This window comes from Alternaria atra, assembly GCF_907166805.1.
Source record: "Alternaria atra isolate CS162 genome assembly, contig: 21, whole genome shotgun sequence".
NCBI classification, from domain to species: domain Eukaryota; kingdom Fungi; phylum Ascomycota; class Dothideomycetes; order Pleosporales; family Pleosporaceae; genus Alternaria; species Alternaria atra.
Window position 1 is genome coordinate 2,613,438 of NW_025091319.1, and position 20,537 is coordinate 2,633,974.

The 20,537-nt window shown below is 51.3% G+C and overlaps 6 protein-coding genes across 6 annotated transcripts; 3 read left to right on the plus strand and 3 right to left on the minus strand.

Annotated features, from left to right (window-relative positions):
- Nucleotides 1-484: 484 nt before the first annotated feature.
- On the minus strand, nucleotides 485-1,467 carry ALTATR162_LOCUS1292 (uncharacterized protein; the record flags this gene model as incomplete). The annotated part of the gene is made up of 3 exons (XM_043308888.1): nucleotides 485-874; nucleotides 931-1,307; nucleotides 1,356-1,467. The coding sequence occupies 3 exons, from the start codon at nucleotides 1,465-1,467 to the stop codon at nucleotides 485-487; spliced, it is 879 nt and encodes a 292-aa protein (XP_043164823.1).
- A 1,006-nt stretch (nucleotides 1,468-2,473) lies between these two features.
- On the minus strand, nucleotides 2,474-5,269 carry ALTATR162_LOCUS1293 (uncharacterized protein; the record flags this gene model as incomplete). Its single annotated transcript, XM_043308889.1, has 5 exons — nucleotides 2,474-4,024; nucleotides 4,113-4,213; nucleotides 4,269-4,463; nucleotides 4,513-4,572; nucleotides 4,627-5,269. 5 exons carry the CDS (start codon nucleotides 5,267-5,269, stop codon nucleotides 2,474-2,476), a joined length of 2,550 nt encoding a protein of 849 aa, XP_043164824.1.
- A 2,414-nt stretch (nucleotides 5,270-7,683) lies between these two features.
- ALTATR162_LOCUS1294 (uncharacterized protein) lies at nucleotides 7,684-9,283 on the plus strand (the record flags this gene model as incomplete). Its single annotated transcript, XM_043308890.1, has 2 exons — nucleotides 7,684-8,101; nucleotides 8,157-9,283. The coding sequence occupies 2 exons, from the start codon at nucleotides 7,684-7,686 to the stop codon at nucleotides 9,281-9,283; spliced, it is 1,545 nt and encodes a 514-aa protein (XP_043164825.1).
- Nucleotides 9,284-12,074: 2,791 nt separating this feature from the next.
- ALTATR162_LOCUS1295 (uncharacterized protein) lies at nucleotides 12,075-13,793 on the plus strand (the record flags this gene model as incomplete). Its single annotated transcript, XM_043308891.1, has 2 exons — nucleotides 12,075-12,159; nucleotides 12,208-13,793. The coding sequence occupies 2 exons, from the start codon at nucleotides 12,075-12,077 to the stop codon at nucleotides 13,791-13,793; spliced, it is 1,671 nt and encodes a 556-aa protein (XP_043164826.1).
- Nucleotides 13,794-14,313: 520 nt separating this feature from the next.
- ALTATR162_LOCUS1296 (uncharacterized protein) lies at nucleotides 14,314-16,703 on the minus strand (the record flags this gene model as incomplete). The annotated part of the gene is made up of 3 exons (XM_043308892.1): nucleotides 14,314-14,797; nucleotides 14,834-15,621; nucleotides 15,681-16,703. The coding sequence occupies 3 exons, from the start codon at nucleotides 16,701-16,703 to the stop codon at nucleotides 14,314-14,316; spliced, it is 2,295 nt and encodes a 764-aa protein (XP_043164827.1).
- Nucleotides 16,704-18,744: 2,041 nt separating this feature from the next.
- Nucleotides 18,745-20,376, plus strand: ALTATR162_LOCUS1297 (uncharacterized protein; the record flags this gene model as incomplete). Its single annotated transcript, XM_043308893.1, has 4 exons — nucleotides 18,745-18,807; nucleotides 18,861-19,043; nucleotides 19,500-20,177; nucleotides 20,233-20,376. 4 exons carry the CDS (start codon nucleotides 18,745-18,747, stop codon nucleotides 20,374-20,376), a joined length of 1,068 nt encoding a protein of 355 aa, XP_043164828.1.
- Between the last annotated feature and the right edge of the window lie 161 nt (nucleotides 20,377-20,537).

Consider the following 20,537-nt stretch of genomic DNA (forward strand, 5'->3'; position numbering starts at 1 on the left):
TGAGCACCAAAATGCAGCATTTCCTCACAACCATCATTGTCAGTCTTTTGATGCTGCTGCACATTTTAAATAGTGTTTCGCTACCTACTCTGCCGTGAGTTTCACTGCCAAACCTTAGGTATGTATACAGTAAAACAAACGTATTATTATGTAACTTTATGGAGTACATGTCCATCTCGCGCCGCACAGCCTATCCATAGAGGCAAAGATGCAATCGTACAAGAAAAAATGAAGCTAAAAAAGCAAATGAAGAAAGAGTAAAGCAAACAAGTGTGAAGTCGCGGATCACTACAATATGAGTAGATGGACGAAAAAAGTGAAAGTGAAATGTGCAAAACGTGCATGCAGCATGTTTGCACACAAGCTTGCCGCCAAAATACCAGCAGGTGAGCAGCCTATCGCTCCAACCAGCGAACCCTTCCTGTTACCAGCTCCAGGCAATAATATCCGCCAGTGTCATGCCCTATCATATGAAGTAAGCCATCTATTGACTCTTCTTCGCACCACCCCTCCTAGGCAGACCCGCCTTCCTCCTCGCCTCCCTATCACCCTCAGCAAGCCACTGGCTCGCTTTGACCATTTGCACAACATTTATCCATTGCTTAATAGCCATAAAAGGGGCCGAGGTAAGCATGCAGATCCACGGAACCGTGGAATCCATCTTGTTGGCACGAGCCATCTCCATGGCTGCCGCAGAGAACGGGCTAGCGAAGAACATGGAGGGTTTGGGAGCGGCAGGCGAGCCAGGTTGGATGGAGGATGGGTTGTTGAGGTCGGAGAAGAGGGTGGGCGAGAGGAGAGGAGAACTGAAGGAGAGGAGGTAGAGGGCGATGAAGAACATTTCGTTCATGAAGCACAGGGTGAAAAGAACCTTCTGTTGGAGTTGTTAGCGTATGCTTTGCGGCGCGAAATTTCAGCGGACAAACGTACGTTGTTGGAGTAATATTGCTTCATCAACCAACTCCTGCTCTCGTCCACATTCTTGTGACTCTGGCCGCTGCCACCCATGCTCAAAGTCGCGTACATGTGCATATAGTGACTGGCCAGATCCAGCGAAATGAGGCCCTGGAACACGATGCTGAAGCGAGGGAAAGCTTGCGCCAAGAAGACGAGCAAGCATGTTGTCGTACACCTGTCCGTCACCATGTCCAGCACCGCACCAAACTTGGTGCTCTGTTCGTATGAGCGGGCTGCGTATCCGTCGAGCGCGTCAAGTAGACACGATATGCTGTAGAGGAGCGTGCATGTGCGTGGGTGGAGGGGCATGTAGTAGAGCGAGATCAGGGCGAGGAAGACGCGCGAGTAACCTGGCGTTTGTTAGCTGGATTGTAGTGATATGGCAGGGACAGGCATACCAATCAGGTTTGGAATGAATAGGAAGATGTTCTCTTTTGCGCCTTCCTGCTCGGCTTGTGCTGGCCGCACTGGGGTGCCATTGCCGTTGGCTTGCGTTTGTACTGATGCCATAATGGTAGAGGTCGTATATGTTCCACTATCTTCTCACGGATCTGCAATGTGAATCTTCGCCGAGGCTGTGTGTCTTTGTATACAGGTGTGCCCCGCTGCGCTTATTCGAAGGAGTGGAGGCTCGTATGCGCGCTCTGCTTATGCTTGAAGCACGAGGCTGTAGAGAATCGTCCAACGATGACGTGGAGCGACACGAATTCGGACACTGTTTGTATACCCACAGCGTGGTATGAGGCGAGTGTGCTAGAAACCAACAACCGCTTTGCTGAGCTTGCAGTAGCTGTTGAAGCTGAGCGGGTCTAGACTAGAAAGTTGTCGAATAAGCCGCCGATAAGCCGAGCTGATAACGAACCCTGTCGCGAATGCAGGAGTAGGAAGCGCGGTTGCGAAAAAGTAAGGCCGAGTTGTAGAAGCAGGTCAAGTGAGGTTTGTTGAAAGGAGTGTACGTGTCAAGAACCAGGTGGAAGCAAAGCAAGTGGTGCCTGGAAATTGAAGTAGCCCATAAATCTGCCATGTTCGTCCGCCAGCTCCGGGTTATCCGCCTAGACCAAAAAGGGGCTTGCTTGGCATATGAGGTCAATCAGACATTAGACCCATCACCAGACCGAACAAACCATGTCCACCCATCAAGGGCATAAACATACCGTATCTGCAAACATCACTGAGAGAAGCATCGGAAGTAACAAAGTCAATAACTAGTGAAGCTAAAAAAGGCGTTTTTCATTGCGCTATGAATAATCTGTGTTCCTCCACTCCCTTTCTCCATCTCGTTCCTGTCAATACAACAACAATACGCAACTCATGCAACCATCTCAAATCCACTTCAATTCATGCATCCATCCAAATTCTCTCTTTCTTACAGGGGGACACTGATGCTCGCGTCGTCGAACTCGTTCCACGACTACTACGAACCCGTCTTCCCCGGGCCCCTTTTGATATGATAGCCTCTTTCTCTCCTATATCCATAATGATGCTAGCTGCGTGGACTGGACGAGTTTGAGGAATCCTATTTCCCCGAAACGCGTCCCGCCCGTACCAAATCCTGAAATGCTGATTCTAGAGCCCGCTTTACTTCACGGTAGCTTACTATCAACACGTTTTGCTCGTCTCGGCTGATGAGTGCTATCTTCTCATCGGTTCCGGCGTCTAGCTTGTTCAAGCAATCCAAAACATGCGCTAAGTCTGTGACTGGGTGTCCGTTGGCGTCCACTTGGTGGAAGACATAGTCGCGGAACAACTTGAGGTAGTAGCGCTCTCCAGTCTCTGCCCATACTGAAGATGGGTTCGGGCCGCTGTTGCCTGGCATGTTCTGCGAGGCGTCTAGTTCCGGTCGCTCGTTGATCATGTTGAGCTTGACAAGCAGACGGACCAATCTGGAAGATTCCAGCTCTTTTCCAAGGTTGACTGTCAGTGTATCCTGAGCATGTAGCTCACTGTCAAAGACTGATGCAAACTGGTCGGCGATGCCGCCCAGGAAGGTATCGATGTCCTTCTGCATCGGCGCTGGCGTGGTAGGAGAAGATGGTGCTCCTGGTGCTGGTTGAGGATTGAGCAACCATTGCACACATTCTTTGAGGCGGGCTGTATAACTTCTGGTGATATAGTCCATGGATTTCTGCATCTGCAAATGGGCTGTAGCGTTGTTGTTGGCAATGCAAAGTATCAGTCGTCCCAGCTGGACGAGATCGTCGGCTTGAAGTTCGGGCACAGGACGAGCATTGTCGAACTGGACGATGTCCATGATACTGCATGCGTTCAGTCGTACCCGGTTTTTCGAAGTCAGTAGTATCTTGGAGGGTGTGATGAGGCGCGCTGCCAGACCCGAACCGTGTATGGCTTTTAGGGCCGACGCGATCTGAACAATATAACCCCATAATACTTGCTCTGGTACATGCGATGATGCCGGTTGTCTGCCGTGGAACCGCTGCACCGGTTTGAAATGCTCATCAGCAAGTGACTTCGAGTTTGGATGATAGTCTGTGACTAAGATCAAAGAGCTATCGCCGAACGCTCGAGTGGTGAACGCTTCGTGGATCGTGACCACATTGCCATTCAAGACGCGTTTCCACGGCTGAGCGGAGCGAATAGCAGTCTCACTGGTAAGGCGGAAGTTTTCGAGACGGCGTAATGCGTAGGTCTTGCCGTCTTTGCTGGACACAGCTTTGTAGATCCAGCTAGCGTATCCGAAAGGTGCCGTGTTTTTCTGTGGTGACATGTCCAGGCAGAACAAGGAGTGAAACTGCTCAATGACCGGTAAAGTACTGTTGGGCGCGACCTGCCGTGCAATGTCTGCCTTCTTCTGCAACTCTTCCCGTAGTCCATCAGGTATGAAAAAGTCATGAGCAGTGCGCTGGTACGCGAGCAGTCCTGTTGGCTGCGGTCCTACTGGCCAGTACAAATGATATGCTGGGGTCTGAAAGGCATTGGCATTCTGGAAATACGTCGTCGAAGCATCTTGTGCATAGGGGTTAATGGTAGCAGCTTGGTGGGTTGCGCCAGTCAGCGTAGAGATGCTAGACGGAGTACTGAATGGATCGTAGCCAAGATTAGAGTCGACCTAGGGCGTTGTAAGTCGAGAACTAGACGTGGAAACATGCTCTGATGTCACAATATCAGAACAAATATGTCTAAATAAAGTCACGCACCATCTGCTGACCCTCAAAAGACTGTGGGACGAACTCTTGAAAGTCTTGCGAATGCCAATCAATGGCGGGCTCTTTCGCGTGCATATGCGGGGTAGTGACGGCTGAGATGATCAGCATGCAAAGAAGAAACGGTATCGGCGAATGCTCAGAACTCACTGGAGCGTTGGGATTTGGGGGTGAAGACGGCAGCATTGGCCGCCTTGGGTGAGATGGCGGCGCTGCGAGAGGATGGAGTCATAGATCCATTGGTACTTGCCTGAAGCGGCGTGAAGGAGGGAGAGTCGACGTTGAACCTTTTTTTGGCGTTTTCGTTCTGGCCCAACTTGAGGTTGTCGTGGATGTAGGGGCAGGCTAGACAGGATCACTACAAGATTCGGCGGGGGCGGCCACCATCACTTACTGTTTTCGTACCGGCAGTGTCCATAGATGGTGACATTGCGGCAGAGGGTGTTCTTCGCTTCTGAATAGGCCAGTCAGACTTGCCGAGTAGTATAGGAGTGCAACTGCGTCATACCGCGTCCCTTAGGGCGAGGAGAGACTACTCCCCGTCGCGAATCACCCGAAGGACCTCCAAAGGTTGTTGCCATGAATCGCGTCTGGCTCGTCGAACCGCTATTGGTAACAAGAGAGGGTTGCTGGCGTGTCTTAGACGCAGTCTGGGGTGAGCGAGCGGCGCTCTGCGCGGACTCTACAGGCTGCGAGGTGGGCGGTTTGCGGTCGGAGCCGGTATCATCTGAAGAGCCTCCTCCCCTACTCCATCGGCCGGTGGACTTGTTCGAGTGTTTCCGCCTATTGTTGCGCGCCGGCTTCTGGGGCGTGGTAGGGCCGTTGCGCCCTGGGGGGGTGGGGAGTGAATCCCGTGATGAGGACGACGTCAACTCGGATATAGATTCAGTTGTCGAGGACCCAGAGCTTGCAATGGCTGTCGCATGTGGATGCGCCCTGGCTATGGGAAAGAATGCAGGGCGACTAGGCGTAGGTGAAGCGTGCGGCGCGCCTTTGTTCGGCGGCGATGCAGGCTGAATGATGGGCAACCTGTTGCCGGGCTGGTGAGAAGTTCCTGCAAGCACATTAGAGAGCGAGCCCATCAACGGCGATAAGTCGTAGAGCGCAGAGGCAGACGGCTCCTGGATATGTCCAGGGCCGCCGGGAGACATAGCGGGCGGGATGTTTCGCGATAGCGGACGAGTGGCATGGAGCGGGCGGGACAATTGGATGAGTACCTTTCGGAATTGCGGGCTATGAGCCACCCCCAGCGAGTCCAGCGTCCTGTAGGAGCAGCAGCCGCGTCTCCATGAGCAGGCACAGTCCAAGAATCGAAGCAGACTAGACGAGCAGGAACGCTGGATGAGTGAGGTGTGATAACTGAGACCTATCCTATCAGCTTCCAGCCGCCTTCCCTGCAGTGGGTGTTTGCCATGTTTGCAGTCTGATGGCTTAGTCACCATCTTTCCTATCGGCACCTCGGCACGGTTCTATTGTTGAGTGACAACCACATCTTTGACTTCCTACTCAAACCCTCTCAGTATTCGTCTCCTCTTGCGATGGCCTTCTCCATAATAATTAGAGCTGATAAACGAGTGTTGACAAGGGCTGTTGACGACAGTTGGGCAAACTGCTATGCTGACTGCTGTGCGAGTTGATCCAGGACAGCAAGCAGTGCTTGTGGAGATCATGGTCACAACGGCAGGCTTGGTCAATGTTCTGGCCTGATTGGAGCTTATGGACTCAGATCGTACACTCCAACAGTAGGTCGTCTATGTTCGTGATTGCGCACAAGTGGGCGAGGACAAGGTCTTTCTGATTCGCTGCCATTTTGACTTCCAGTGGTGTCGAAGAGTCGGTCAAGGGTCATTGCAAGACGGAACTTTAGAAAGATCGTTCTTCGGTCAGCTCAGACTTTCTGCACAAGCTTTCAATTCTTTGACTCACTTTCACGTTCACCGCGATACTATAGGTGTTCGCACCACGTGGCCGGTCAGTGTTCAAGGCAATGGCCTTCACGAGAACTCTCCAGGGTCGTTATTGCGACAAGCACATCGGAAGTTAGCTCGGGATAGTTCTTGGATACAATGCTCAACGACAGCAATAACTCCCTTCATTTTAACATCCCACTATTCGTCCATCAGCCCGAGGCTCAATCTGAGATGGAGCCTGAGATCCGGGACTTACCACACCGCCGTTATGAGGGATCGGCGGGTAATCAGCACACTCCAAACACGATTGAGCCTTGCACCACTATACTCCACGGCAATGGCGGCTCCGGACCTGGCAGGTTCCATCTACTCCAATGCGGCCATATCGTCGCTATTGACGGAGAGGATACACGCTGTGGCATCAACTGTCAAGAAACTGTAAACATCGCCCAAAGCTCTACCTTGTATGATATCCATAGAGCCTATAAGTCCCCTCAACCAGTAATTGAATATTTTAGCCTGACGACTAACGATCTCCTATCTTTACCCGCGGTGCAGCGTCCCGATTTCCTCTACTGCGAGATCTGCCAGGGCATTCCTTGGGACAACTACAGAAGAATGCAACCGCCTTCGGACGACCCCTCACGCACTGCCATACCCATGCCCCGACGCTGTCTCGCCCTTACACGTGGGGAGATAGCAGCGGCTGTTCGAGTTCCAGACGTTGGAGTTGAGATCTTGTTGGCCAGCCCGTTCCCCAATCCAAACTACGATGCGCACAATCTGTGCTGTGGTCACAGGGTCTGGTGTGCATCTCCACGAAACTGCGCTCGGAACTGCCACCATGATCGGCCTTGTATCGGAGACAGCGTTAGACACCTTTTGATGAAGCAGGCTGATGTCATCTTCTGTGAGGAGTGCATCTTCAGAGCAGAGCGGATGCATACGAGGTGGGAGGAGGCGGCAGCTGGAGGGTCATTGGGTCTCACATATAACCATCGGCAGTATGGTTGAGATGACCTGTAGGTATCTGATCATCCTTCTCGATTCATACATGAGTTACCCAGCAGTATAGTCGTCGTTTGGTCTTCTCGATTTTTTGGGTGTGGTCTGGAATACTTACATACACTCTCGTCACTTTATCAATGGCTTTGGACTTCATGTCGGAATCCTCTCCAGGTTATAAAGCTAAGTCCCAGTCTAATTTCCCATTATTACATTATCTGTCTGCTGTGAATGCGCACCGCCAGCTTCTCGGATGACGTATCTGGTGAAGGTGAAACCCTCGCTCTCACCTCGACATAGTCCAGGCTTTTCTATTGTAGGCCGCTATCCACCATACCAGCAGGGTCTATACTATTTTGGTTTCTACTCTCTTTCTAGCTGTTTGCTCGCTCTTTTACTACCCACTTGCGACCTCACCGTACCATAGCGACAACCTATCGTAGCTAGATTCATCGAGCAACAATCACCCACATTCACTACGACTCAGCGCAATCACTCACGAGGAGTTCTCTCAGAGTCTCATCTACGATAGAGACCCTTCGACTGCAACGCAACTATCGCCTCATCTCCAATCACAACCAAGTCTCGATCACAGTGACTCACTTACCTTCTCGCGGACTGACCCCATTCACGCTACCAGCAACCGCCTAATGGGAAGACAGAAGCTCGTCACAACGAGGAGAAGACCGGGACGTCCCTGTGGCGGCGTTCAGAATGGCGGCGGTGGACGCGGTGGACCAAAAGGCAAATCGTCGAAGTCAGCGACACCGACGCCTGGGATTTTGCAGGATGGAGCAACGCCCAAGTTCAAACTCAAGGTTAACATGGGACGAGATCTTTCAGATTCACATCCGCACACGACCGTAATCAACGACAAGGACAGAGATCAAGACAACGACCTTCCTCAGGACCTAGCACAGCCAACGCTGGTCACGACTCGCACTGGACGAGCAATACATAAGCCACAGCAGTACGATACTGTGCAAGGTAGTGATATTGACTACTTCATTGATCAGAACTCAGAGGATCATAGAGAGGACGATGGACGCGTCCTGTCAAGCGATCCACGTAAGTATCAAATATTAGATATAAATAGAAAATGGATGTATTGACACATACCTAGCATACCTCTCACACAAGGCACAAGAGCATTTCAGGCAGCTGCCAAAGCCAAGAGGTCGCCCACCTAAGAGCCACCCGTCGTTTGGTGCTACCGTGGAGGAGGTGGACGAAGAAGACGAGTCTCCATCCTCGCAGACCCTGCAAGTACAATCTCCACCAGCAGATCCCGCACACTACGTAGCCGATGCAGACGTATACGCCATCCTAGATGCCCTCCGTAGTACCACAAAAATCCTTCTCGACCTCCCCGGCCTCAGTAACGCCTCCGACCCTGGTCGCGCTCAACCCTATAGCGCCAAAGCCCTCACCCAACTTTACATCCTCTGCTACCAGAAAAAGCGCTGGGATCTCTGCGACATGATATCCGATACCTGGATCCGCGCCTTCCACGCCTTGCGTGAGAAGGGCCAGCGCAAACCCAAATACCAATCCTGGCGCCCGAACCCCGCTCTCGACCGGCGCAAGCGGAAAGCACAAGAAGCCTGGAGGAAAGGCCTGTCCATCCCGTCGGAATTCGACCCTAATCCGAAAGATTATGGACTCGCTGTTACAGATCCAGAGCTCGAGGAAGACGTTACATGCATCAACACCGACTTGCTAAATGCCCTATACAATCATACATCACCTAAATGTGGAGCAAGATCCCTCTGGGCCGACGCTTTGGCTCTGTACGGCGATAAAGCTGAAGAGGTCATCGAGGGTGTGACGAGGGAGGGGTTCAATTTACATCCGGAACTTCTATTCAACATTATGCAGACTAGTCTGCGAATGTGTCGGAGGAACCTCACACTGAAGATTGAGGAGAGCACCGAGGGTGTATGGTGTAAGCGATATCACGAACATGGAAAGAACGGACAGCGTTGTTACCGCGAGTTGGCGTCGAAGGACGGGGAATTCAAAGGAAACGAGGAAGACACGAGTAGGAGTGTTCTTGACCAGGTCGGTGATTTGATAGATCAGGATTTGCTAGATCAACTTGAGGTAGGATTGGTGGACAAGGAGGGCAGTGTTAAGGCGATGAGAAGGCAGAAGCGGGGCCTTGAAGGCGATAGCGAGGCCGGTCCAAACAAGCGGATTAGGTGGAACGGGGATATTGAGGATGCAGAGGGGGACTCCGAGGAAGACTGAGCTTGTCGGATGAGTCGCTTGATGGTGATCTCATACTGGCCACTGTCGGCCTTCAATCACTGGATTGGTCTTCTGGCGTCCGATCATACGACCATGTCACCGAAGTCGGAGCTGTCGCTTGCATAGCTCCCCAATGGATACAAATGTTTCAATACTAGGACCTTTACCACAGCCACGACATAAGAGATAGAGGATAGTAATGAGTGTGATGAATTAATGGAAACAACTGCTTGATTGGACTTGCTAAGCATCGCTCCTGTGGGTATAGAATTTACCATTGTTACTTGTCAAAACGAACGTGTTTTCACAACTTTCCTCCTGAATGATTGTCGTTGCGTAAGCCGTCATTCCTTCCTCTCAGTGGCATTCATTACGCACTATACCCAGCGAACGTAGTTCTCACTCTTTCTATTCGCGCATACCATGAATCAGTCCCATAGCAAACTTGTTTTCATCAGGGTGCGATGCGTATTGTACCTCGGTAGCGTAGGATTGGTTGCGAGCTCTTTCCCAGTCAACAGCTCGCCATATTATTTGCTGTCAACACACCGACACTTCCAGGAATCCCCAGTTTTATCACCTACTCACTGTCCCTTTACATGAATAACATCCGAATAACCGTGCAAGACCCTCGGGCGTCCTGTCCAAGTAGCACGCCCACCTCGTACCCCGGGATCCATTTCTCCGCACGGTTTGACTCATTTGCCGTGTGTCCAAGGCGTATAAATGGGTCCATCCCCAACATTGGCGTCTTGGAATTTATCCACTATGAGCTTGTAAGTGCGTGCTTCGCACCTCAGATACGATTCGAGGCCACTAATCAATTGTGAAGCGTTTGTCAGCGTCCGTATCCACCCGATGGCTCAACACTACCGCTGCAGACATTCGCACACAATGTTCGAACGCATTGTACGAAGCAATACTTGTTGAACACGATCTAGCCGATAATAGGGCCTGGAAGATAGGATCGCATGAACATGCGTCTTGTTCATGTTGACTTCCGACACCGAAATGACGATGGATCCTCAACTGTACCCATTTGTATACAGCATGCATAAGAGGAAGGATTAGACCCACGGGCAGCGCCGACCACCCGATTCATCTCGCCCGTTGTGGATCAGAAGGAATGCCACATGACGCTCGATTTTATCGCAACGGTCATGCGAAGAGGACATGATCTTGACGATACAAGCAAAAGTTGTGATGCACCAGGACAATTACTTCGCTGACGTCTTGGTCAAGCACTTCCGGGTGTTTTGGCATAACGGCTTACGCTGTTTGCAAGCACTTGGTAAAGGCATGGCGAGCTTGGTCTTCACTAACCAACCGACGCACGCTTGGTGTGTGTGGAGACATTGAGTCAAAGCGCCTGCGTTCGTACCGATAGCCCTCGGAGCCCCGACTGAGGTGGACGTATCATGGCTCTAGCCTTGCGTCGTTCTTTGCATGGCATGACAAGATGCACTACGGGTGCAAAGATTTGCGGAGAAAGATGCCCCGGTGGTCTGGGCTTTCATTCAGACCGTCTAACCAGAGCGCTTGGAGATGTCAGGCTATTGTGGGTTTGACGAGTCAGCGTCAGCCGCTACGATGAAAGAACGGTCTTGCTAGACTTTGGGGTACAGAGCCAAGAGTCACATCATTATGTTACACGATCCATTAGGGGCACCGGCAACCAGGACTCGTATTTGGCACCAGAGCGACCGAAGAAGCAGCGGACCCTACATCTGCGGATCGTCAGCTTTACCAGATGTCCACTTGCATCGTATCTTCGTCTAAGAATGCACTCAACGCTGCAAGAGCCTTCGCAGGACGGTATACCGTATGAGGAAGTCGGAAAACGGGCGCTAGCAGAGGCTGAAGGAGTTGCAGCCGCATCGCTTGTCGACGCACCGCCGCGAGACGAGGTCTCGCCCATATGAGACTAGCCTCAGAAGCTGAAATCCTGCTCCAAACCCTTTTTGCCTCGGGGACAATTCTACCGGCGAGGGTCTTCGTCGCGAGGCATCATCAGGATAGTGCAGCAATTTATCCCGCGTGCGAGAATTTCCCGCCGCACTAACAGCCAATTAGACGGTATGTTTTACCGGCGTTTCTCCGGGCGCTACCAGGAGCTTGACAAGCTTCGCTTTCTGAACTGACACCCAACGTGGGAAATCCAGGACACGAGAGCGTTTGGGGGATAATGCGGGGTTGCAATCGTGTGGTGGCCAGGTTGCTGACTCGTTCTTAGCTCGGCCCCAAGCTCCACTAGACGTATGAACAAGGAAGCTTTCTCCACTCAAGCCTGCCAACCTTTCCGCCTCTTTGCTGGGCATGTAACCTTCGTGCAGATGGTGTTACGGTGATAGGTACGGAGGCGACGCCGCTTGATCGATTTTTGATCAGGCGATCAGCGGTCCGCTTTCTGTGAAAGGTCTAGTTCCAACGTCTGCTATGGCCGACAAGACGGGTCGGCCTATTGAACGTTGAGGAAACTGCGATTGGGAAGGTCATCCGGGACTGTTTTTTCGGAAGACCGACACCGACCACTACTGGCGACGAACGAATGTGGAGTAGAGGCTTCCGGGGTAGGCTCTGGGGTGTGTCATGGATGGCATGGTTTGACAGTACTCGCACCTAGGATCTCCGCATGCCATACCCCACCATCACATCCAAGATTCAGTATAAGAGGCGTGCACATCTGCCTGGAAATTTGAGCTCTACTGCATTTCCTCCCTGTTTCACAGACGTAGGTTGAGCAGCTCAATATCACATCCAACCCGACCGATCACTGCAAATCTTGCCCATCATGGTCGTTTTGAACCCATGGAAGGAGAACTTGAAGGACACTCCCAAGGAGAGCCTTAACTGGCGTCTCTGGTACGGTGTCTTTGGTGAGTAGTTGTATCGTCCAATGTGCTCTGCCAAACTAACAACTGTAGTTTTCGGTCTCATGGGCGCTGCTCGTGGTATCGACGAAGGTCTCATCGGTACCACAGCTGAACTAGATCCTTTCAGACGCAAGTTCGGACTTGATGACCCCAACAAGAGCGAGCACGAGATTGCGGAGCTTCTATCAAACATCACATCCATGGTGCAGATGGGCTCTATCCTAGGTTCTCTGATTGCTTTCTTCATCACCGACAAGATTGGACGTCTTTGGGCTACTCGACAACTCTGCCTCATCTGGGTTATCGGTATCGTCATCTTCCTTACCAGCTCTCTTACCGGTTCCGTCGGACAGATCTACGCAGGCCGCTTCATTGCTGGTATTGGTATTGGACAGACCACCGTCGTTGCACCGACTTATCTGGCTGAGACCGCACCGAGGGCCATTCGAGGTCTTTGTGTCTGCGCTTTTGCTGGTTCAGTCTACATTGGTATCATGCTTGCCTACTTCGCATCTTGGGGATCGTCCATTCACATCTCGTCTGCCACGGACGCCCAATGGCTCGTACCAAACAGCATGCACCTCATGTTCGCTGGTATCATCTTCTCGCTCTCATGGTTTGCCCGTGAGAGTTCTCGTTGGTTGATTAAGGTCGGTCGTCATGAGGAGGCGCTTGACAACCTTGCTCTGCTCCGCAAGCTTCCCGCCGACCACCCCTACGTCGTCTCGGAGATCATGGACATCAACGACCAGCTCAACCGCGAGCGTGAAGCTACCATGGGCACGACATGGCTCGGACCGATCCGTGAGCTTTTCTCCAGCAAGGCCAACCTCTACCGCATTCAGTTGTCGGTCATGTCGCAGTTGCTTGCCCAGTGGTCTGGCGCGAACAGCATCACTATCTACGCTCCCCAGTACTTCGCCATGATGGGTACGACCGGCCAAAACGAGAAGCTCTTCGCGACAGCCATCTTCGGTGTCGTCAAGTTTGTCAGTTCCATGCTCTGCGCATTCTTCCTTATCGACTTCCTCGGCCGTAAGCGCTCCCTCGCCACTGGTATCACACTACAACTCGTATCCATGCTTTACATGGCCATCTTCCTTCTCATCGACACTGGCGTCTCCGACGGCGAGCCGCAATCATCAAGCCAGAAACACGCGGCCATGGGCGCCATCGTCATGGTCTACTTCTCTGGTTTCGGTTGGGCTCTAGGATGGAACTCGATCCAATACCTCATCAACTCCGAGATCTACCCTCTCCGTCTGCGTGCGCTGGGTGGTTCCATCGCCATGACATTCCACTTCGTCAACCAGTACGGTAACTCCAAGGCTGTGCCCCTCATGTTCATTTCCATGACTCATGGTGGTACTATGATGTTCTTCTCTTGCGTTACTGCTGTTGGTCTTATTTGGGTTTACTTCTTCCTTCCCGAGACTTCTGGAAAGTCGCTCGAGTCGCTCGACGAGATGTTCAACCTTCCCTGGCACCTTATTGGTCGCAAGGGTGCGGAGCTTACAAAGGGATCTGGTGGCATGGCCGATATGCTGGATGAGGCTGGTGAGAAGGCTGTTACATACGAGATGGAGAACGCTGGTGGTGCTGAGACGCAGCATCACCGCATTGAGCAGAAAGTTTGAGCTATAAGCGTATAGAAATAAAGAACACTCTATAGCATCGCACATATCTAGTATTGTTGGATGAATATCAATGAAGTTATAAACATAAATAATGTTTTTGTCCCAAACATACGCACGTCTGAACCGTGAGCGGTATTACACCAAGTAAAGTCTACAATACATGAATACGATTGATACCATTTGGATTGGATTGGAAAAGATCTATGGATTAGCATTGGATTGCTGACTACCTCTCCTCTATTCGATAGTTTCATCCTCACAGACACCACCAGCCCCTCAACATAAGCAGACAGTCATCCCACAGCAGGAGCGATAAGCCAGCTCGAACCCGGTGCCAGATGAGTCAAAGCCCAAAGCTCAACCGACGTAGAAAACTTGCTTCAATACTAAGTGATGCTGGCAGTGACATGATAACGAGCAAATAACGAAAAGAAGAATCGCAAACGGTCAAATGATCCAACGGTCTGTCTTATGTCATGCACGCCTGACACTGGAGCCCTATAATTAATGTTAAGGCGACCTATGCCCCCACCCGTCCAAGCTTGCTGACAAGAGAAGCACGCTGCGAGCGCCGAACCCGTTGACTATTCTCATCCTGAGACGACTCTGCAAGCCACAAGGCAACGTCTAGATTGGAAGAGGCCGACTCATAACCAGCCGCCTTGTTAAAGATTTTCATGACCTTACCGACGATCGTCACTTCATCGTCGTCGAAGTCTAGTTGATGAAGAAAGCCGTAAAGTGAAGTGCCGCCTAGCTTGATCTTGCGTTGGATCTTGACAGAGTCCAAGCCGGCGGTGGGACGACCAGCAAGAGAAGCAAAGGCCTCACAGATATCATCCTTGGTCGTCGTGCCGTCGCATAGCTCGAAGTCGAGTGTGTTTACAAATGTCTCTAATGAAGTCTTTCCAAGGAAAGTGGTGCGCGCCTTTTCAGCTTTGCGACGGACGGACTCTCTGCTAGACTCTACGGAGGAGCGACGAGAAGTCGCTGATGACTTTGGTCTATCTGAGTCCGAGAATTAGAGGTCGGGATCAGACGCGGGCGGGGTGGCGGAGGTAGTGTGGCCGGGAATCACCACAGTCTGCTTGTCAGTGGTGTCCTCGATATCCACGTCCACCTGCAGCAAATCATCCTTGGCCTCACCAGAAGGAGGAGGACCAAGCTCAGAGACGTCCTCGATGAGAGTCTCCTCGTCGTGTGTGAAATAATCCGTGTTCAGCTCATCCCCAGTGAATGTGTGGTTTTCGGCAATGATGGACACCTTTTGAGCCGCTGAGATGTCAACGACAACAAGCTCATGATTAGGCTCAAGAGCGAGAGTAACAGCAGACTTCCTGGCCTTGTTGGTCTTATTGTTTTGTTTGAAGGATGGTGGAAGCTCGGGTGGTACGACATACATCTCCACAAGGTTATTGCGAAGATTGCGAGATTCTTTGGTCTCACCTGGGCCATTGGGCTTGGAGAGAAGAGAAGTGACAAAGTCGGGCTCGTTCCTCTCAACAGCGACAGACTTCTTTCGGTCAGTTTTGGCGGCCTTCCGCTCGGCGTTTGAAGTCCTTTGCTGCTTGGGCGCAGTGATTGGCAACCAGAGAGGAGAGACATGCATCGCAACGAGCTTCTCGTGAAGGTTGCGGAACCCCTGAGTTATGCCAGGGCCATTAGACATCTTAGTAAGTGTCGCAACATATCTGTCGCCCGCTGTGTTACTGGGCTCTGTAAGGCCAGTAGTAGTCTTCGCAGAGTCGAGCTCGGTTTGCCTCTGAGGCACTTCAGGCTCAACCATAGTCACCTCCTTGGAGAACTCAATAGCCTTAACGGCCTTTTTCTTGGAATTTTAGGATTCCGCTGGTTGAATAGAGTGGCTGGTAACACGACTGAAGCAACGTGCATGGCGACTAGTGATGCCTGCTCATCGCGAGATAGGCGCGGAGGGTAGAGAGTCGCGTTAGGCATGGATAGAATCGCCGAAGGGCCACAAGAAGACACTTCAGAAACGGCCTCCTTGACGAAATTAGGGGCCTTGTAGACCGCCCCATCCAAAGAGCCAGGAAGCGACGTCTCGTCATCTGCATCGGTCATCGGAACATGGACATAGAAATGTGACAATGTGGTGGCGCTGGCAGCCTCAATAGAGTCAACACTGTCCTTCGACAAACAGGCATCCTGCCCATGGGTAGAAGGTCCGCGGACTAGTTGATTGACATCTTCATCTGTATTGTTGTCGGATTCAGCGGCCAGATCTGAGTCGGTGTCGATATTAGAGGTGGCAATTTGAGGCACGTCACTGGACTGTGGAATGCGCTCAGCGACGCCGTTGATTACGCACTGCTCGATGATATGTCTGTGGTCATAGACAGGACGAGAGCCGTTCCCCACAGAGGTATACTGGGAGGACATGGGCTGGAGAATGGCAGGCTGGGTGACACGCTCAATAATGCCGTTCACCACACGCTGCTCGATGATTTCGTCAAAGTTGAGGCTAGAACGAGAAATTGACAGAGCAGCGAGCTGCTTCTTCTCCTGAGTGGCATCGTTGGTCTCCGCCGTAGCCATTCGGGTGTTGTGCTCCTTGTTGCTAGGAGGAGGAAGCGGCTTGCGATGCTTCTTGACGGGTCGGTGTGCAGGTCGGCTAGGCTTGTGCTTAAGAATTGCGTTCTTGCCCTTGGATGATAACTCTTCTTCAAACTTCTTCTTAGCAAAATCGAGCTTCTTCCTCTGGATCGCAACACTAGCATTGCGCCTGGCCTCGTCCTCCTCAGCCATCTTTTGGAGAGCCTCCTCTTTGGTGAACTTGACGGAAGTGCCGGTTTTGGTATCCTTCACAGAGACGGTAGAGCCGGAAACGGTGGTGGCGATAGTAGAAGACATCTTGTTTGTTGCGTACGTGACTGGCTGGAGGTGCTTCATGTTTGTCCGATGGAAAATAGAGTTGAAACCGAAGTCGTTATCGGTTGAAGTGTTGGATGAATGTATCTAAGATTAATCTGTAAACGATTTGAAACACACTTTTTGGCAATGAGACGAGCCGTTTGAACTGTGATGGTAGAATTCAATGAGATCTTCAGGTTTTTGGTAAGGTGTGCAATGGTGCTTTTGGGTTCAGGAATGAGGGACTTGGAGCTTGCAGCAGTTGAAAGTAGACGGAAATTCCGGTGTGTTGAGCGTTCATCACCAGAAAAGGGGGCTTTATATGCAGACGAGCGTGCGAAGCTCCACCGGAAGCTCCGACCAGGCGTGAATAGAGCTCGTGCTCGAACTACTGACAGGGCGCTACCTAGTGATCTAGCTGCACCTTGTGATGATGAGAGTTTCTAAAGGCCCTTAGCATTCATTTGGAAGGTGATGTACAGTCTGTGAAATGGCGGATCGGTATGCAATTTCTGAACACACTTAGAGAAGGGCGGACAACTTGCACTACTATTTCGCTACGCACCAGAGAGAAAAGAGCACCTTCATAGAACCGGGCGGCAACAATGGTAGATTAGGCAGAACTTGACATCGATACTCACTTATGAGCATAGACCTGGAAACCAAGAGGACATGCGTACTTGATCTCCGTTCTCATCAGGAGGTCTAAGAAATGCTGAATGTGTAAATAGATGACAACTATGCGATCTCGCTGGCTTTAGATCAGCGTGCCTAGAGATTATTTGGATGCCTAGTAGTCGAAGCATTCGCGAACAGCTTTGCAACTGCTTTCTGGATCTATATCTAATCTACCATAACACTGGTTCGCTCGGTCCTCTTCACTCATGGTTTCCACGTCCGCGAATCTACCAATTTGGAAGGTAATGCATGCACGGTAGATCCTCGACGCCGTACGCATCGCACCTGTACTTCTACTTCTGCTCAAGAAGAGTACACATCGAAAATATACACATAATGGTAGTAATCCTATGTATTGATACGGACATACGCCAGCACTTGACGAGTTTCCTGCGTCTAGAATCCCTGCTCTTTTGGTACATCGTCGCACGATCGATGGAGATTCCCGGAAATGTGTGATAGGCCGGTCTTCATGAGGCAAGTAGGACATATTTCAGCGCGGAACTGCTGAAAATACTTAATCCCTCGCCATACCATGCTTGCTTCGCTAAACGTCTAGTCAGGCGCGGAACAGGCCGTACAACAGCATTCAACTGTGTTGTGATGTATAAACGAATACTGTCAGGCCATCAACGCGAATTTCGCTTTCCGTAGGGGAGTCGAACAGGTGTTGTTCGTCGCAGGCCATACGAAATTGCGAAACGCAGCCACGATATGTCGTGCTTTTAGCTGCATCGATATCCGTGGTTCAGAGTCGTCAGAAAGAAACGCCTAAGAAGGCGTAAAAATACCATCCAACGATATGCCGCGTAAGGCGCAAACAGCACTGGAAAAGGGAAGGAGTTTGGCGAGGACCCGTCGGCACCTCGGGCTTAGCCATGCTAGTGAGGGGCACAGCGCACCCCACCAAGCCACCTTCCATCCACAAGTCCCGCCAGTGACATCATGTGTGCTCCAAGAAAACACCTCACAAACCCATCTCGGCCACTTCCCTGTCCACGTCGAATCAGGGCAACTGCATCACCTGCAGCCCCACGCTACGAGTGCGGCTGTGGTTGCCGGCACGCCTGGCACATCTATCCGGACCCTCTGATTGAAGCTGCCACCACTGCAAGGTTAAGTCCACTAGTACCTGTTAACCCGTGTTGCCGGTAGGGTTTGCTGCTCAACCAACAGCAATTGTGGGTTCCATCTCATAATGCTTGATCGGCGGCAGTCTCTGTTTGGGTCTCAGGTATAAGAGTCTGCTAGTGCCCCATTTACTTTTCGCGGTAGGTGCACGCTGTTCAGCTTGGAATATATCTGGACTTCTTCTTCACCATCCCTACCGACTGAATATCTCAGTCACTTCTCCCCAGGATACTTGGAATACAGATCCTATCAGAGTCGACAAGCCGCGACCATGACGAGCAAGCCCATCTTTGTGGCTACTCATCCAAGGGCCTGCTCGACGGCCTTTGAGAGGGTATGCTTGGTTCCGCCATTTCTCGCCCAATTCGGGTTCTTACCATCCTCTAGGTCTTCATGACCCGCCACGACACACTCCAATGTGTTCACGAGCCTTTCGGCGATGCCTACTATTTCGGACCTGAGCGCCTTGCTGAGCGTTACGAGAATGACGCGAAGGCTAGGAAAGAGTCCGGTTACGAAGACAGCACATACAAGACCATCTTTGATCGCATTGCGAGAGAAAACTCGGAGGTTCGTTCACTAATACATTTCATGTTTCTGCAGTTCTCTCGCCTTCCTATCCTTCCCTGTCATCTTCTCATCTCTTTATATCAGTCAAGATCTTATTTTCGCATTCTCGCCAAATTCGTCGCAATTGCGTGTCGTGTGCTCTCAGCCACCCACCCGCCAGTCAGATCTCTATCCACTCCAATTTGTCACGACCATCTCTTACTCTCGTAATTTCAATTTGCGCAATACCTCAGCCCTTTGACTTGAGCGCACCAAATCCATCAACGTCTCAGACAGACTCTATGAGCGGACACGTCAAACACCGAGATCTCCAATTTTCCTGATCTACCACCCAGCCACTACGATTTGCCCAGCTCTCTATCACCTCGACTCTAGCCTCATGATAACACATGCGATGGAGATCGCACTAGCGCACGATGTAGCCTCGCGAAAGAATAGCATACTCACCTTCTACAGGGCAAACGCGCTTTCATCAAGGACATGGCCCAATACTGGATTCCTCCCGCAGGCAAGCCTGCTACTATCGCCCCGTCTCTATCCAATTATCGTCGCGGCGTAGGAACAGACACCACCCAACTTTCGCCTGTCACCACCCGTAATGACCGTGCCGGACCTCCTTACCCATACGACACCAAGGGCGAACCCAACAACCCCACGGTCATTCCTGCGGATTTGTTGGCAACCTACCACTTCGCTTTCCTCATTCGTCACCCCAAATTCTCCATCCCATCATATTACCGCTGCACCATCCCTCCGCTAGACAAGATGACGGGTTTCTACAACTTCCGGCCCGACGAAGCTGGCTACGAGGAACTCCGTCGCCTGTTCGACTACCTACGTTCTGAAGGCCAGATTGGTCCCAAGTTTGCTGGTCAAAAGGAGCACGACTCCAACGACCAGGCAAACGGTCATACTGGAGGTGTCGAGATCTGCGTCATCGATGCAGACGATTTGCTGGACAACCCATCTGGCATTGTTGAAGCATTCTGCAAAACCACCGGAATCGAGTGGGACCCGAACATGCTCATATGGAACACGGAGAAGGATCAAGGTATCGCCAAGGAGGCGTTTGAGAAATGGAAGGGCTTCCATGAGGACGCTTTGGATAGTGATCGCTTGAGGGAGAGGACGCACGTAAGTCAAAATTCCAACTAGGTTGATTGGAGTTGTGGACTGACCATCTTTGCAGAAGAAGGAACCCAAGTCAGACGAGCAGCTTTTCGCTGAGTGGAAGGAGAAATATGGTGAAGAGGGTGCGAAGCAAATCCGCGATACTGTTGCTGCTAATGTTGAGCATTACGAGTACCTGAAGCAGTTTGCTATCAAGCTATAGAGGACTGCAAGAGTAAACAATAAAGAACAGCAATAACGAATTTTATTAGTAAGACACGAGCGTTAAGATACTACTACCGTCGCCTTTCTCTAACTCGACGTTTCGCATCCCTTGTTTCAATTTTAAATATTACAGGGCCTAAGCATACAAACAAGTTACCA